We start from the raw sequence: 18,087 nt of genomic DNA, 5'->3' as shown, positions 1-18,087 counted from the left end.
ATCTATTTTCAGATGCATGAAATGAGCTGTGCGGTTACTCCCATTAACACTGGTTTTCACAGTGGAATTTATTTATTTATTGCATATTCACACATTGATGCTTCCTGTTATTCTTTAATTCAGCCAGTTTATAACTTTTTTTTTTACAGGATAGTTTATTATTGTTTTATAGAAATGTCTTATATTGTTGATTGTGCAGTCTATTGCTCCTGAAGGATAACCCTGCTGTTCTGTTATCTCCAGAACGGTGGATATCAACTGAAAGCCAAAGGTTTCTTTAAAAACTGACGGTCCAGTTTTTCAGAAATGTTCTAAAGCAGAGTTTGTTGTTGCCCTCTTTTCATTGGCTCTGGTACATTGAAGTGGGTTTAGTGGAGAGCGAAGCATCCAGCCCTCCTAACTCCTGATTGGTTGCTGTTTCCACGGTAGTGAAAGATCCAGGATTCATGGTGTTTTTTTATGATTTCTGAATCAAAGGTTTGACTGATCCTGACCCACCCACCCATTTTCTTAAAAAATAAAAGACATGTAATTACTGTTGGACTAGCCATAACCCTAGTGTTTTATGATCTCCCACTATACACATTAGTGTTTAAAAGAACCAAATTGGGCTTTGCTCTTTTTCCACTTGGACAGCTTAGTGGCATAACCCATCTCCTCTCGCGCAAATGCGTGCACACACACAGTGATTGGATTTCTGGCCTGAGTGCTGGTGTTTTGTGCCTCTGGCTGTTGAGTGTTTGTAGGAGTGAATCTGCAGCTGTGTAGGCAGACAGAAGGATCTAACACAATGGCAAGGCATGGGCTGGCTTTGGGAAGGACAGCCATAGCACAGACGTCTGCCGCTGAACAACACAAACATGCTTTGTTTTCTATTCCCTCAAATATGCTGTCAGCTGTATGGGCACTCTGCAGGTGTGCACCACTAATGTACCTGTATGCAAGTTCCCATATGCAGGTATACACCACTGATGTCACCCTATACAGGTATACCCTGCTAATGTCCCTGTATACAGGTGTGCACTGGTATTTCATTGGATATACTGCTGTCATTGTTTAATTATCTAACAGTGACTTTGCCAACAGTCAGTATTTTTACTTTTATTTTTAATAATAAAATCTACCAGACATAATGTATACCCTCCACAGTTTTGCAGTGGTGCCCTGTACTGATATCCGAGTTGACAGTGTGAGTTGTTTCCCCATATCTTTGTATGCATAGATCTAGGTTTTCCAGCGGTATTCAAAGCTTTTTCTGGAGCACATAAGTATGGTATAATGGATCTTATGTGTGGTATAAGGCATCATATGCTTGTCATAAGCAGTGATAAATATTTGTATCATCAAGGTTTATAATAAATCTTACCACTTTGAAATATTATAAGAGCAGTCATGTGACATTCTTTGGAAGCATTAAACAGGTGAGGATGAGCTTTTCTCATATGAAACATGTCTGGTTGGAGTTATGACAGTTAACCTAATTAATAACATTACTTGAAAAATCTTCTAATTACAAATATAAGGCCAGTCTTGGGTTAATATATTTCTACCCTGAGTATGAAGCAGATGGTATAGCATTCTGCTGGTTAAATATTGGTTCTCAGAGAGTTGCTGACTTTCACTTCAGCTACTAAAATGCCTGAAACTGCACAAGCCTAAAGTAAAATACTTTTACTTCATTAAAACTCCCCTTCCTGCAATTTTACTTATTTTAAGACTGCAACGTTTGAGATATGCCTCTGCCCACTGGCCACTTGGTTCTCCACGACAAACCCCCAACCTCATTGCTTTGCTCTTACAGAAAGCTCTCTGGAAGTGCAGCTCACCTACTGGGTGGTCCCATGTCTGAACTCTGGTCCTGCCCGTGTGGCTCTCAGGTTACACACCAGTGTTCTGTCACTCCAGAGATGTGGCTCGGAAGAAGCCAGCTCTCATGTTTCCATCTCCTTGCCGTATGTGCAAAGGAATTCTGAGTCAGGGTCATATCACACAGGTCATAAGACACTCATGTCAGTTGTGTGTTCCTGGACATCCGGTTCCAAACTGGGAACCACCCTTCTGTCAGGGTTGATGGCCTTGTTGGTCCTTCCCCTGGGAGCACTAGAACTGTCATCTTTCCAGGTCTGGATTGCAGGTCATCCATCTGGACACCATCGTGCTGCGGGCAAAAAAGGCTCTTCTCCGGCACCTGCCCAGTCCAGCGGTTTGACTTCCTTGGTGTTCACGTACATCAGCTGCTGTAATGCGTGCGGGCCTCTTCACAGAGTCGTGGCAGTGACGAGCTTGTGGCATAATTCAGCACCGAGACGACAGAGGCAGCTCGTCCCTCTTTATATCTTGGGTCTGGTCCCTCTTCTTGTCTTGGGTTCTGGTTCTCTGGACAGCACACCTGGCCTCGGTGCTTCCTGCCAGAGCTCTGATGCCACCGCTTGCCAGTTGACTTGGACAACATGACCGTTTCTTCTGTGAATCAGCAGACAGGATGAGTCTGGTCTGATGGCCTCCGCTCTGCTGTTTTAGCTGCTTCAGTATTCACTGGGATTATAGTGGAGTCCCTACTGGCATGTTAGAAACAAAGAGCTCTCCTGGAGCCAATAAAATAGACAATTTTTCTTTTCTTTTGTTTGGTTTCTTTAATCCATTTAAAGAATGAATGCTCTCTTAAGTGCAGTAGTTCAAGAGAAAAAAAAACATTTGACCTCTTTCAGCCTGTTATGTTATGATTGTGGAAGTCTTCTGAAGTCTCAGAGACCTTGAACTATTGCTCACTCATTTTTAGTTTCCAGTTTAGCTCTACTCATACAACTTGGTACAATAGGCTTCTGGGTGTGAATGTCAGGAAACTGACCTGAAGACAGAAGGAGCTTGAATATCCAAGCATGGTTCATTGCACTTGGGGTCCTGTCTGAAACAATAACTCTAATCCTGGATATTTACGTCTGAATTCCTCTTTTTGTTCTTCTTGTAATAGAATGTTTCTATTCTTCTTGTCATTATTTGGGTATTTTGGAATAAAAAATACATGAAAAGTGTATTATGCCTAGTGTAATTTAGGGTTGATCAGATTATAGTGAAATGAAGGTATCAAGGGGGATGTTTTCACTGTCATGGTGGGTTAGTTGTGCTGTATCTCTGTGTGGGGGTCTCCTAGTGATGGAGACACCTGTGTCCCTGATCTGATCAAAAATGTATAATATCTTTGAAATTGAAACTGTAAATTCACATTCTACATAGTAAATGGGTCTGCATGTGAAAGTTATGGAGGTCAGTGCTACTGGGCTGTCTGTAGTAAAGGAGTGTATTGTAGGTCTGTGCTGTCTGTAGTAAAGGAGTGTAAAGGAGGTCCGTGCTGTCTGTCTAGTAAAGGAGCATAATGGAGGTTTGTGCTGTCTGTATTAAAGGAGTGTATTGTAGGTCTGTGCTGTCTGTAGTAAAGGAGTGTAATGGAGGTCTAGTAAAGGAGCGTAATGGAGGTCTCTGCTGTCTGTCTAGTAAAGGAGCATAATGGAGGTCTGTGCTACTATTCTGTAGATGGTGATGCGTTGGGTTTCACCTGTCTCCCTTTTGTAGATATTTAAAGGATTTGTTTTGAAAGAGAAGGATGAAAATAATTTTATAGGGATACTTAGTCAGACAGAGAGTGACTGAGGGAGTGTCAGTAGCTTGAGAGAGTGAGAGGGAGTGTCAGAGATGCAGTGTGAAGTCCGCTGGTTTCTCTTCACTGTTGACCCTTAGGGAGAGTGTGGTGGAGAGATTATGCTGACTCTGCTTGTGTTCCTAGGGCTCCAGTCCTGCTGTCTGCCCTGCTCCTCCGTCTCATGTTTGCACGTCATCCATCAAATGGCACCGGTGCATCACTTTCGGCACACGGTGGCTCATAGTACATCTCACCCCGTCTTTTCCTTTGTGTGGCTTCTTTTTGCTGGCTAAATGATGGTGCAAGATGACCAGAGAAGGGGCTCCAGGTGTGCTGTTCCTTAGGCTACGTACGTTCATGAGATTGCCCAGCTAAAACAAAAATGGTACAAGCCAAATAAATAGCGCAGACATCTCTTTACTCAAGATGCAAATAATAATGGTCCGCTTTGCTCTGACCTCTCTGGCACTTGGGACCATGCGTTTGCACTAGTTACAATGGTGTGAAGCATAAAGCTTGCCAGTCTATAATTAAGATAAATGACACCTAATCAGTTTGTTGTAAAAGCCTCTAGTTATGAAGTTTTGGGGAAGGATGTTCAGGTTTACGATTCCTCTCCCAGTCCTGTTCTGAACTGTAACATATGTCTTTTTTATCATTCATTTCTTAGTATTGAACTCGCTGGGTTGACTCTCTCTCCTCACTCACCTCCTGCCTTCTGAAACATATTCACTCTCAAGCACAGCAAAGGGGAGAGAGAAAGAGGAGGAGAAAGGAAGTGGAGGAGTGAGCAGAAGAGGAGGGGGGCTGTTCGGGGGCTGTCTGTCATGCCAACAGACAGTTTCTGTCACCGTGCACCTTTCAGAGCTTTTGGGGAGATCAGTGCACATAAACCCACGCCTTTCCCCCACTAGCATGCATGCGCTGTGTCATATGTGACCTTTCTGGCTGTCAGTCAGTCTCACACCATTTCTGTGGTGTTAAAACAGACATCACACAACTCGTGCTGCAGGTCTCTGTGAAGACTGCTGTCTCCTATCCAATACTGAGACACAGCTTCCATGGGTCATCGGCAGCATTTCCCTTCTGCATGCATCGCCATTGCCAAGGAGGGTTCTAAATTCTTAGCCAATGTTTAGCAGGGAGCTTCTACCACACTGTGATGACTGTTTCCATATTGAACAGAAAGTAAATCTCTGAAGCTGGTTTGATCTTTTGACCCTCAGGTTTGTTCAAGATTCATTTCTAGCCACAGAGCTTGTCCTGTTTAATGTGCTTTAACCTGGATGCTTTAAACTGGAAGGTGGTGGAAGTGAAGAGAGAGAGAGAGAGTGTCAGAACAGAGAAGAAGAGAGTGGGCTCGCTTCAGGAAGACTGATCTGCATTGCAGATGAACGCCTGCAACCCTGAATTATTCAGTGTTAAATAGAAACGTGAAACTTTCCTTCGTTCTTTGGTTTTTATCTTTATTCATCAGCGCTTTGCTAATGGGCCCCTGGCTTCCTCTCTCCTCAGCCTCCGCCAGGGAAACACCAGCTGCCCGTCCCAACAAGCATGGCCGCGATCACCCTCTTGTACGGACGCATCCGGCTTTACTTCAGCTTTGGCCTGTTCCTGAGCCTCTGTGGTGAACGAAGGCCCAGGGGAGGGGGTATGAGTGAAGCCTCTCTGATGGCCCTGGTTTCCACATGCTGTCGGTTTGCGGGTCAGCACCGCCAGCAGCCGGAGACAGGTGGATGGGGGAGGCTTTGAGGAGTCGTGTAAAATCCTCTCCTGTTGAGAGCTGAGGAGAGAACGCATTATCTTTTGATTCAGTCAATAGCTGTGCTTTTCCTACTGCACATGCCACCACTATTGTGCTGTAGCCAGACTGTTAATCGCTTTCATCATGTTGGTGGGGAAGGAGGAATGTCTTTTTTTGGTTTTCACTCACTTTTCATAGTTTTCATCAACCATATGATGCTTGAAGATGGAATGTTATCATGTTTACTTTGGTACAGAGACATTATTTTTATGGTTTGGTAAAATGTTTGAGATTGTGTTTATAGTTTGGTACAGTGAGAATTATTTTCAGAAATTGTGTTTAGGGATCTGGATTACATCTCATTTTAGCATCGTCTGAAATTAGCTTCAAGATAATCTGTAGCATTTTCGGTCAATAATGGATTTGGTGGTAACAGGTCTCTCAGCCTCTCCAGTAAGATCTGATCTGGTGTGTTAGTGTCGTTTACATTAAGACACAGCAGTGAGCCAACAGGCATTTTCTGGACTGAACATTTTCTGACTCACTGCGTTGGAAACCATACAGAAATGATTGAACATGATATAGGTGCACTGCCACCGGACTACCCAAGTGTATAGAGTTGACAGTCAGGTTTGGTGGAGGACGGGTGATGCTCAGGTGCTGTTTGTCAGGGTTTAGGTTGAACCCCCCCCAGTAAGGGTAAGTTTTAAGGGTGATGTTAATGCTACAGCATACAAAGACATTTTAGACAATCGTATGCTTCCATTTCAGAGAAGGCTCTTTCCTGTTCCAGCATGTCTGTGTACCTATGCATAAAGAGAGGAGGTTTGAGGAGTTTGGTGTGGCGAAACTCCAGTGACCTGCACAGAGTTCTGCCCTCAACCCTACTGAACACAGAGCCATAACCTCAGCCTCGCTGAACACAGATCCCTGCCCTCATCCCCACTGAACACAGAGCCCTGCCCTCATCCCCACTGAACACAGAGCCCTGCCCTCATCCCCACTGAACACAGAGCCCTGTACTCAACCCCACTGAACACAGAGCCCTGAACTCAACCCCACTGAACACAGAGCTATTGCCATAACCTCAACCCCAATGATTGGAGCCCTGAACTTAACCCCGCTGAACACAGAGCTCTGACCTCATTTTCAAAACCAAGGGTTTTAATATAATGCGATGTCTAGCAAGCTCATACAGGTGTGATGTTCAGATGTCCACATACTTTTGGCCACATGGAGTAGCTATATGTCTATATTTTATATATTACCTGTCTATATCCACCCATACCTAGCTACCTATATAGCGAGGGCAGTGAGACCCAGCCTCGTACCTGGGTTTTACAGCTGGGAAATGAGCAGAGCATCTCGCATGTCTGCACATATCTGCATCTACCTATATCTCTTTATCTATAGGTAATGTCTGTCTACATTTCTCTATATGCAATGTCTAGGTTTAGGGTTAACTAGGTTACATATGGTTATATGTAATGTCTACCTATATCTATTTACCTATATTGACATATAACCCTAATCCTAGACAATAAATATCTTCATCTTCCTATATGTAATATTTATTTATCTGTTTCTCCATATTTAATGCCTATGGTTGTATGTAATGTCTAAAGTTAGGTTAGGCTTATATGCAATGTCTAGGGTTAGGGTTATATGTATTGTCTAGGGTTAGGGTTATGTGTTGGGTTAGGGTTGGGTTAGGGTTATATGTATTGTCTAGGGTTAGGGTTATGTCTTGGGTTAGGGTAATATGTATTGTCTAGGGTTAGGGTTATGTGTTGGTTTAGGGTTGGGTTAGGGTTCTATGTATTGTCTAGGGTTAGGGTTATGTGTTGGTTTAGGGTTGGGTTAGGGTTATATGTATTGTCTAGGGTTAGGGTTATGTCTTGGGTTAGGGTTATATGTATTGTCTAGGGTTAGGGTTATGTGTTGGGTTAGGGTTATATGTATTGTCTAGGGTTAGGGTTATGTCTTGGGTTAGGGTTATATGTATTGTCTAGGGTTAGGGTTATGTCTTGGGTTAGGGTTATATGTATTGTCTAGGGTTAGGGTTATGTCTTGGGTTAGGGTTATATGTATTGTCTAGGGTTAGGGTTATGTGTTGGGTTAGGGTTATATGTATTGTCTAGGGTTAGGAATATGTGTTGGGTTAGAGTTATATGTATTGTCTAGGATTAGGGATATGTCTTGGGTTAGGGTTATATGTATTGTCTAGGGTTAGGGTTATGTGTTGGGTTAGGGTTATGTATTGTCTAGGGTTAGGGTTATGTGTTGGGTTAGGGTTATATGTATTGTCTAGGGTTAGGGATATGTCTTGGGTTAGGGTTATATGTATTGTCTGGGGTTAGGGTTATGTGTTGGGTTAGGGTTATATGTATTGTCTAGGGTTAGGGTTATGTGTTGGGTTAGGGTTATATGCATTGTCTAGGGTTAGGGTTATGTGTTGGGTTAGGGTTATATGTATTGTCTAGGGTTAGGGTTATGTGTTGGGTTAGGGTTATATGTATTGTCTAGGGTTAGGGTCATGTGTTGGGTTAGGGTTATATGTATTGTCTAGGGTTAGGCATATGTGTTGGGTTAGAGTTATATGTATTGTCTAGGGTTAGGGATATGTCTTGGGTTAGGGTTATATGTATTGTCTAGGGTTAGGGTTATGTGTTGGGTTAGGGTTATATGTATTGTCTAGGGTTAGGGTTATGTGTTGGGTTAGGGTTATATGTATTGTCTAGGGTTAGGGTTATGTGTTGGGTTAGGGTTATATGTATTGTCTAGGGTTAGGGTTATGTCTTGCGTCAGGGTTATATGTAGTGTTAGGAATTTTGTTCTCCCCTCCTGCTCTCTGTAGTCTGCTTACGTAGTTTTGCTGTGGTCCTCCTTTGTGGCATTTAAGATATTGATTTTCTAATACAATATGCTGTGTTTAGAGCTAATTGGTTATTGCTCTTTATTATTAGGGTATTAGCCTATGTAAGTTGCCTTTTACATTACATATATTAAAAACCCCTCTGTTTGTGTAGAGCTCTTCAGCTGTGTCTTTGTGGCTGTTTCTCACTAAGTGTGTGTGATATTAGCTTTTCTGGTTCTATCAGCTCCTGTCTCTGTGCATGTCGTTGGCTGTAAAATCCTCACTGGTGTCACCAGAGCCTGCAGCACAATGACCCATTAATGGAAATAAAAGAGCAGCATGCAGTGCTGTGGTCAATTTGTTCTTTGCTTGTTGATTTCCTGGACAGAATAGACCGACGTAAGCACATGGGCGCAAACTGATGCAAATTGCTGTCATTTTGGGGCTCATAAAAAAAAACAAACAGGCCTGGAAGAAAATGGCTGTGTAGCGGAGGAGGGAGGGACCTCCACCTTAGGGATACTGCTCCCAGCATCCATGGAATTGCACACTGGCTGTATCCATGGGAAAGAACACTCCCCATACCTGTGAAAAGGCACACTGACAAGTCAATATCATCCACTTAAGTGAAGTAACAGATGCAGAGAGGTAAATGTGTACATAAACCAAGGGTTTGCAGCATTTTCTATCTTTCCAAGTGATGGTGAGCTCATTGTTGAAGGCTCTGGCACGGCAGGTGTGCAGTGGAGGTGTGAGGGGACAGCCCCTTCCGTGCACCCCTCCGGGGCAAGCTTCTGAAAAATGAAGTAAAAAAAAATCACTTTTGGACACTAATGAAGCAATTATAGAACATTTCAGGTGCAAATTAATTTTTTAAAGTTTTGTGCCAAAAGCAAGTGTGAGTGATTGCAGGAGTTATTATGTAAAGTTTGACTCCCCTGTGAGTATGAGGGAGAGTGCGTCTTCACTGTCTCCAAGTAAATTCATTCATTAATTCATTAATGTAAATTCACCCCAGGAAAGGATTAATATTCATGTTTCATGCTGAACATAACCCTGTACATTTTCCTAGTTGTTCGCGTGTGTGGGCACGTGCATGCATGCATGTGTATGCGTGCATGTGTGTTCATGCATGCTTGTGCGTGTGTCCAGGTCACTGACAGGGGTTTTTAGATTTAGATTTTTAGATTTGCTGTTTTACATCAAGAGTTTATCCATTAGAAGACACAATTCTGTATTCTACTGTAAATTATATTGTATTCTATTGTATTTTGTTCTTTCTTACATTTCTTCTTTTCTCCTCTGTTCTTGCTCCAGGGGCAGTGTACTTGGAAGGTGGGTTGGAGGAGGCCAAGCAACTCTTTGGGAGATTGTTGTTCAACAGTGAGGTAACGTTTATGTGTATGTCTGTGAGTGTACATGTATGTATGTGTGTGTGTGTGTGTGTGTGTGTGTGTGTGTACATGTACGTATGTGTATGCGAGAGCAAGAGATTAAATGTTTCCTACAACTGTCCTGTAGTCCTGAAACTAAACAAAAGGTTGATTTAGTTAAAACCAGAGCAGTGTTGTTTCTGCTTTTCTTCAGGAGGAAAGAAGTGTTTTGTTTTTTTGAGAGAAAAACATTTGCCATTTTAAAGATGTTATGTGAGTGTAGATCTGCAACAACATCTCAGCGAGTTATCTTTGTTAGGCTTTAGAATAATCTGTGCTATGGGATTTAGAGCCTAGTTTTGGATTATAGACTTGCTTATGGGGATTCATGATGCTCTTCTATCAAATGTCCACTCAGAATAAAGCTGTGAGTAGAAACAATCACTCTGTTCTCCACCAGAGCTAACAGATTACAGGATGAACAAAACCCACAAAAACAAACCAGTGACACACAGCCTCTTCAGTGAGCACATGCACACACCTCACACAAGGCTGTGTTGTGCTTTTGAGCCATGAATCCTACACACACTGTGTGCATGTGCATGTGTGAATGCATGCACGCTTGTGTGACTACACGTGTGTGTGCGCACGCGTGTGCGCGCGTGTACATGATGAGCATGGAGATAAACAGCATATGTCCTGCTGCTAGAGCTGCCACCAGCTGATCAATGTTGCCATGGTCACACTGTTCTAGGGAGAGAGTCAGTGGGAGATGGGGTGGTGGCACCCAGACAGGAGGAGTCCCTGGGGTGAGCGTCACTCGCAGTGGATATACATTACCCACAATCCGGGGTAATTAGGGCACTGCAGGCTGCAGGGTGGCTGTGTGGATGTCTTCTACTGTGAGCCCAGGAAGAGGGAGGAAGGGGGAGCTTGGCATGTAGACAATACAAATGTAGAAGATACACAAGGTTCCCACTCAAAAAAGGCAAGGGGTTGCAATAAATTTGAGAGTGTATAATGTGCATCAGTGACATGCTAAGTACTATGTGCAACGTGTGCCTGCTTTGTGTGTGCTATTGCCTTTTGGTTTTGGAATCACCCTCTGCACCTCCACCCTCTCTCTCTCTCTCTCTCTCACCCTCTCTACATCCACCCTGTTTCTCTCTCTCTCTCTCTCTCTCTCTCTCTCTCTCTCACCCTCTCTACATCCACCCTGTCTCTCTCTCTCACCCGCTCTCTCTCTCTCACCCTCTCTACATCCACCCTGTTTCTCTCTCTCTCTCTCTCTCTCTCTACATCCACCTTGTTTCTCTCTCTCTCTCTCTCTCTCTCTCTCTCTCTCTCTCTCTCTCTCTCCACCCTGTCTCTCTCTCACCCTCTCTACCTCCACCCTGTCTCTCTCTCTCACCCTCTCTACCTCCACCCTTTCTCTCTCTCTCTCTCTCACACCCTCTCTATGTCCACCCTGTCTCTATATCTCACACTCTCCACCTCCACTCTGTATCACTCTCTCCACCTCCACTCTGTATCACTCTTTCTCTCTCTACCACACTGGCTATGTTTACAGCCAGTCTGATAAACTGTCAGTAGTCCGACTTATAGCTCAAGAGGAATACAATACGTCCATGTATACACCTCAGTCTCAATAGACTACTCTGATTGAGGCCATTCTGAATACAATTTTATCTGATTGAACAAGGAGGGTAATCCTGTAAATAATCCATACAATTTTAGAATAGTAGCCATGAATGCCTGTACTTGATTACATTCCTAATCAGAAACGTTTGAGTATGTTCTGCGCATTATATTGTGTTATGATGAACCTTTAAATGGTAAGAAGCAGGAACTACTCTGCAGAGAAAACAAACTTTATGCTTCAAACTTTAAAAGGCTTAAAAATAGTCAGCGGGATACATGACTAAAAAGCCTGCAATAGCGAGCTGTTCAGACAAGAATGTGAGCAGATTAATGACGGCGGCTTTACCCTAACTAAATTAAAAATGTTGCAGGACATGTCATACTCTCTGCTTCTTTAATAAGCACATGTGAACTGCTTTTTCCTGAGTCTGCCATAACATGTATGCTATGTACTGCTCTTTAAGGTCTTTAATTTATAATTTGAAAGAATAATCCAAATAGCCACTGACTGGCTCTCACCCTGTCTACCTCAACCCTGTCTCTCTTTCCCTGTCTCTTTTTTGCTGTCTCTCCCACACCCCAATCTTTCTCTCTCACCATCTTTCCCACCCACTTCTCCCAAAGTCCTCGAACACCATTAGAACTTTTGCTGAAATGAGCTGAACCACTTTCAAGATGTCAACAGGTCATCCATGTCAACAGGTGGAGGCTAGTGGTCATCCTTCATATTGAAGTAAAGCTGTGACTAAACTGGCACTGTTGGGCAGCACTGTAAAGATTCCAGATTAACAATAAAGGAGATTAAACTTCGGGAATAACAGTGGAGGGTTAAGGTTCGGGAGTAACAGTAGGGGATTTAGCTTTGGGAGTAACAGTGAGGGGTTTATCTTTGGGAATAACAGTGGGAGGTTTAGCTTTGGGAGTAATAGTGGGAGGTTTAGCTTTGGTAGTAACAGTGGGAGGTTTAGCTTTAGGAGTAACAGTGAGTGGTTTATCAGGCATGAGGGCCTTGCTGAGTGGCCTCCCACAATTCAATGGAAAAACTACATCCACACCTCACAGTCTACCCCAACACCTCGCAGTCTACCCCAACATGAAATGATGAAGCAGCAGTCCAGTATCCACATTGTCCAGTAGTCCAAGCAGGGGCCAAACAGGCAGCTTGGACACACTGAGACCTGCCAGTTCCCTACAGATCTCCAGCTTCTAGTTGTCTACAATTTTTTTTTCCTTCTTCTGGAATCTGGGTTACAGGGCCAAAATGTGAACCTTAGAATAGCAGACCCTTTGCTCCACTCTAACACAGGCAGCCATTCCTACCACACACATCCTGTGGTGATGGTATTATGGTAACGGCGGTGTCCTTTATGGTTGGTATTATGGTAACGGTGATGTCCTTTACTTATGGGATTATGGTGATTGATGTCCTGAGGTGATGGGATTATGGTGAAGGTAACAGGCCTCCGATGGGCTGGACGCTTGTGCCACCAGCAAATGGTGTGAGGTTCATGCTCGCTGTCTCACTGCACCGGGGTGCCACCTTTTCACTTTCAGGAGCTTTACATGCAGCTGAGCTACTGTTCCCAGTGTCTGCACTGCTTACACCCTGAAGGGGCGACCTAAAAATTACCTGCTCCTTATCTATCTCAGCCATCTATCTTAAATTCCCTCCCTACATGTCTGCCTAATTTACATAAGGCATATACTTCAGGCACCTACCATAGATATCTGCATAATTTATATAAGGTATATACTTCAGGTACCTACCATAAATATCTGTATAATTTACATAAGATATTCCCTTATGCAGTCAAAAAAAAACCATAAAGATGTAGTGCCCAATGATTTACTTGAACCCATGGAAAAAACAGTTGCCAGACTGTAATCATTAATATCCTGTAAGCACTTATAGAAGTCATGGCATTGCCTCCAGCAGTGATGGACAGACAGAAGCTGCTAGTGTTAGCCAAAATGCTTTCTTATTGATCATTTTGACATCTGTTTATTTGAATCTGTGTAATGCTGAAACAAAACAGAGACTTATGTTGGTCTGTGGATTACTCTCACCCCACCACTGTAGCCCCCTTCCAGCCTCCAATCCTGCTACCTCCTGGATGGCTGGCCAAGTTGTCATTTAGTATGTGTAAACCCAGGGTCCCCCAAAAAGTAATTCTAGTAACACCTACAGTGGTTAAAGCAGAGAGACTGAACCCGTGAATCCACGTCAACCCTTGTAGTGCAGCTGAAGAGTCCGGCAGGGCTGTGAGTGAAGATTTTCCTCCAAACGGTGCTGAAAGCCAGGGAATGTGTAAAGTGCTAGTGACCTCTCCAGTGTGATTAGCTGTCTAGGCATCAGACACAAGCTCTCCTGTGTGTACCACCCTCAATCAGCTAGACTGGCGGAGAGAGAAAATAGGACAATCAAATCAAAACTGACAAAAATATGCCAAGACACTGCATTAAATGTGGTGACCGCATTAGTCCATATCCTGCTGAGCATGAGGTGCTCAAGAAATCGTAGCACACATCTAATGCCAAATGAAATGCTCACAGGAAGAGCAGTGCCAGTTCCCTACACACCCAGATTACTTAGGCGAACAGTTGGAACAACTGGACAGAGTTGTCAAAATACAGGAATAACTTCTGTATACCAGGCTTTGGATCACCAAGTGAAGGAAGCCAGCCTAACCTATAAAGAAGCAGTGAAACCTGACAACCTGCTACAGCTGGATGACTGGGTCTGCGTGAAGGTTCGCAAAAGGCTGTGCTTTGACCAGGCACCCTAAAAATATAATCAGTTAGTAACTGAGTTTATAACACCTGAACAGCAGTGGTGAACAGGTAGTGTGTGGCTGGCAAACTGCATGTTGACAATGGCTGCAGTCTGTAACTGTACACTTATAAAATGCTGCTGTAAGATGATTAGAAAACTGACCAATGAAACAGAACAAGGTGCTGTTTAGGGCCGCTAATGTATTTCTGTTTGTGCTGTCTAATGTATTTTCAGTTTGACATGTGATCAAAGCAGTTTGCATCTATTTTACCTTCTTAAATTTCTCATTACTATGAAGGTGCAGAATGTGTGGAAATTCACTTTGGAAACAGAGAACAAGGGAGTTCAGTTTACCTCCACAAGCAGCCAACATTCAGTTCCCTGTGACTGTATTTCTGGCAGCACTTTTGAAAGCCTGATCTGTCTCATGTTCGAAAGCCCAAGTCCTTCTGGTTAGAGAAGGGTAGGCCACACGGGAGCTTGTCCACTTCTGTTCCTCAAGGCAACAGTCACTATCTAAACTCATTTCAGCTGGTTGACGTGTGCTCAGTGTGTTTCTGTTCAATGGTAAATGACTAAAGCCAGCTCATGGGGAGCTCTCTTAGGCCCTTTTGTACTTTTCCACTGAACACTCCTCTACTCTCAGTACTTCTGCTTGTTAAACAGTAGATGGAACTTTCTGGAGCCTTTTCTTTATTCCAAATAAAAATGTGTGTGTGTGTGTGTGTGTGTGTGTGTGTGTGTGTGTGTGTGTGTGTGCGTGTGTGGTATGTGTGTCCACTATTGTGTGGGTGGGTGTGTGGGTCCACTATTGTTTAGAACTGACTTATATTAGAAAGTTAGTTGAAGATATTTAGTGGGCATGCAGACATGGACGTCAAGCTGTAGCACACCTCCAGACTCTTAGACATGGTAGTCCAGACACGTGGTAGCCTAACAGTTCTCTGCACAGTGGACAAAGCGTACCTGTTCTCAGCCCCCTGCAGGTCCATTTATGTCTTCTTCTTTTTTATATTTCAGTGCACAGCATAGAACATAGCCAAGCTGTACATTTACCCACCGTTTCTGAAACATTTTTTTTTCCAACATTATTGAATGTGGCAAATTGTATTTAATGGAGTGATTACTGTTGACAGACAGCTGCGTGTGTAAATGGAATGTTCCACACATGAGCAGTTTGGTTTTGCCGTGTACGTAGGACTGATGGCTTTCATACTGTATGACCATATATATAAGTCTTCAGCTTTGGCCATGCTGGAATGACAATTCAGACATCAGAGAACTAGACTTCCAAAATTAGAAATAAAAACTTTGTAATAAAAGTATTTTGAGTATAAAATAGACCTCTGTGTATTTGTTATAGAGTGACATTTGCATGTTTTATTTACATTTTTTTTATTTATATGAAATATTTATGTTTAATGTAGAATCGCCTATCCCATTTTTAGCTCAGCACATTTTACATCTTCATGTCTGTATAACTTGACAACAGTTCTGCTGTTGGCGTTAACATTAACAGCCAGTGGTTTTCAGCCTGCACAGATCACATTTTATGATGTGACGAAACAGATTTGCGTAAGATGAGATGACTTTTGAAAATACAAGGGCCCAGTGTGTGGAGATGCTCTAAGGTTTTGTAGAGCAGTTGTGTATATGCAACACACTTTTCCCTTTGAAATTACATCAGGGTTTAGTATTAGTCTTTATCAGCAATTTGCTGTACTGCTCACTTGTGTATAGTCACATTGTTGTCTTCCCCCATATTATAGCTACTGCATTATTGATATTAATCCACTAGAGCACAGTGTGCTTGCTAGAATAAATTATTCAGACTATTCAGAATAATGGGATACTTGCTATTGCTTTTATTGTTAAGTCACGTGTGTGATGCCCATTCACTTCTGACATTCACTTCTTCACTTATCTGACAGAATGGATCCCAAACCAGCGAGTGCCATTTTCCTGGTGAAGGCATTGCTGGGTATAAATAGCCCCTTAATGCTGTCTAGCAGGTGATGTCTGCTGTCTGCCAGGTTGTCACGTTGTTGCATGGGAACTGCACCTGACAGTGTACAGACACAAGTATAGTGGCTGATCAAAACCAGAGCTACAAGACACGCAATTGTTTGATTGTTAGCATTTTTTTTGGGGGGGGGGTAAAGTGTAGGCTATATTTCATCCAGTGTGTTTGGAGCAACAGTTTGGCCTATTGTGGTTTGTCTGGTGAGTAGAACCATGGCGTTACCTTTCCCAAGAGGTATACGTGCTAATGTCCATGAATGTGGCACGGCATCTGAAAATAAATCGAATGAGCAATCTGTTATTTGTTTGGGATTTATTTGCGTATATTCATGTTAGTCTAATGCTGGGAGTTGATGGCACAATACATTCAACCTCAGTTGACCAAAAAAGTAATTGTGTAATTTGTTTATGTTTGTTCTAATTTGTGCATTTCATTGATGATTTTGTGTTAATATCACAAAAACCAAACAATATTTTTATGGCACAAATTGGCATAAACACAGCACAGCTGAATGTATTTATTATTGGATGGACTTGCTGTTTCAGTGGATTTGCTTGGAGTAAATGGCTTCAAATTTGGCTAAAACAAGGATTGTTGGAATGCAGTCTAATGATGTCTCTAAAAGCCTGCCTACCTAGGGTTGGGGTTATACATGTAATCTAACAAGGGTTGGGGTTATAAATGTAATCTAACAAGGGTTGGGGTTATAAATGTATTTACCTAGGGTTAAGGTTTTAAATATAGTCTACTTAGGGTTAGGGTTATAAATGTATTTACCTAGGGTTAAGGTTATAAATGTAGTCTACTTAGGGTTAGGGTTATAAATGTAATTTACCTAGGGTTGGGGTTATACATGTAATCTAACAAGAGATAAGGTTATAAATAATGCCCTTGTAGACAGCTACCTGTTTGTTTATAATGGTTAAATTGGCAGTTTTTCTTGTTTAATAGATATTTGAATGTTTATTAGAAATTGTTGGTCATGATTTTAGAAAGTGCCTGATCAACTATTTGGTCAGAAACATAATGGTCTTCCCAGTTAGGCCCTGACTTTAGTATGAGCACCCCAGGATGTTAAATGAAAAATATTCTTCAATAGCAGTTATTTAGCTGTATTTATGTAAAAGAGAAGCATCAGATTGTTTACTTATTTATTGATTTGTGCTTGCAGTGTGAACCTGTTCAGAGCAGAGCAGCTCTGTAGACTGCTCACCCTGGCTGACCTTTAACTCGGGGGAGAGGGTGTGGGCCAGATCTGTCAGACTTTTGGCCTTAATAAGATTCAGTGCATGAATCCTTTCCTCTTCCACACTAGGGAACCGTGGGAAGAACTCATCAGTGCAGGCCCATACTCAGGAGATGGTCATTCTCACATCACATCAGTGATGAGCTTACTCTCACTGTTTGCTTTCTTCACAGGACCTCCGGGAGGTTTGGCTGAACTACCCACCACATCCATTACAAGTGAGTGCAGTGTTTCATGGGAGGTTTATATTGACACACCTGCATGTATTATTTCTGTAAGGTTGTCAGGATGTTGTGGATTATTCTGTGAGAGTGGCTTTACTGAATGTCTGTTTAGCACCAATCCCCCCATTTCATATGCTGCTCTTGGTGTCTGTTAGATGAATGAAAGCAGCAAATGTTTGAAATTTTGAAATTAGGATTTGGATTCAAAGATGAAAGAAACAGGATTATAGAGAAACAGCACACGGCTTTGGGAAAAACTGTGTGTGATGGTGTTTCAACACTCGTGGGTAAAACTTTGATATATATATATATATATATATATATATATATATATATATATATATATATATATATAATGTGTGTGTGTGTGTGTGTGTAGACGGAGTGGAAGGAGTGTAGCATCAGTGGGGCATTTGTGTGTTTTTAGAGAGCATATGATTTCTCTCTCAGAGCTTGAACTGCTTAATACTGACTAGAGCAAAGAAACATGTTCCAAAAGGTCACAGAGGCTGTGAGCTTAAAGTTCTCCACCCTATCCAGCTGTCACAATGTCTCAGCAGCAGTCTGTG

The 18,087-nt window shown here is 42.5% G+C and overlaps 1 protein-coding gene across 5 annotated transcripts in view; it reads left to right on the top strand.

Moving 5' to 3' along the window:
- drosha (drosha ribonuclease III) overlaps nt 1-18,087 on the top strand; it is a 79,609-nt gene that overhangs the window by 31,472 nt on the left and 30,050 nt on the right. For all 5 annotated transcript variants that reach the window (XR_014117241.1, XM_081697894.1, XM_035533866.2 and 2 more), the window contains exons 23-24: nt 9,556-9,626; nt 17,468-17,512. Coding sequence is in view for 4 of the 5 variants with exons in the window: in XM_081697894.1 (XP_081554020.1) it covers nt 9,556-9,626; nt 17,468-17,512 (116 nt within the window). In the remaining variant the exon portion in view is untranslated. The remainder of the gene's footprint in view (nt 1-9,555; nt 9,627-17,467; nt 17,513-18,087) is intronic.

Source organism: Electrophorus electricus, chromosome 15 (genome assembly GCF_041902795.1).
Source record: "Electrophorus electricus isolate QZ-2024a chromosome 15, ASM4190279v1, whole genome shotgun sequence".
Taxonomy (NCBI): domain Eukaryota; kingdom Metazoa; phylum Chordata; class Actinopteri; order Gymnotiformes; family Gymnotidae; genus Electrophorus; species Electrophorus electricus.
The sequence above is the reverse complement of the archived record's forward strand: the minus strand, read 5'-3'. Positions and strand labels throughout refer to the sequence as shown.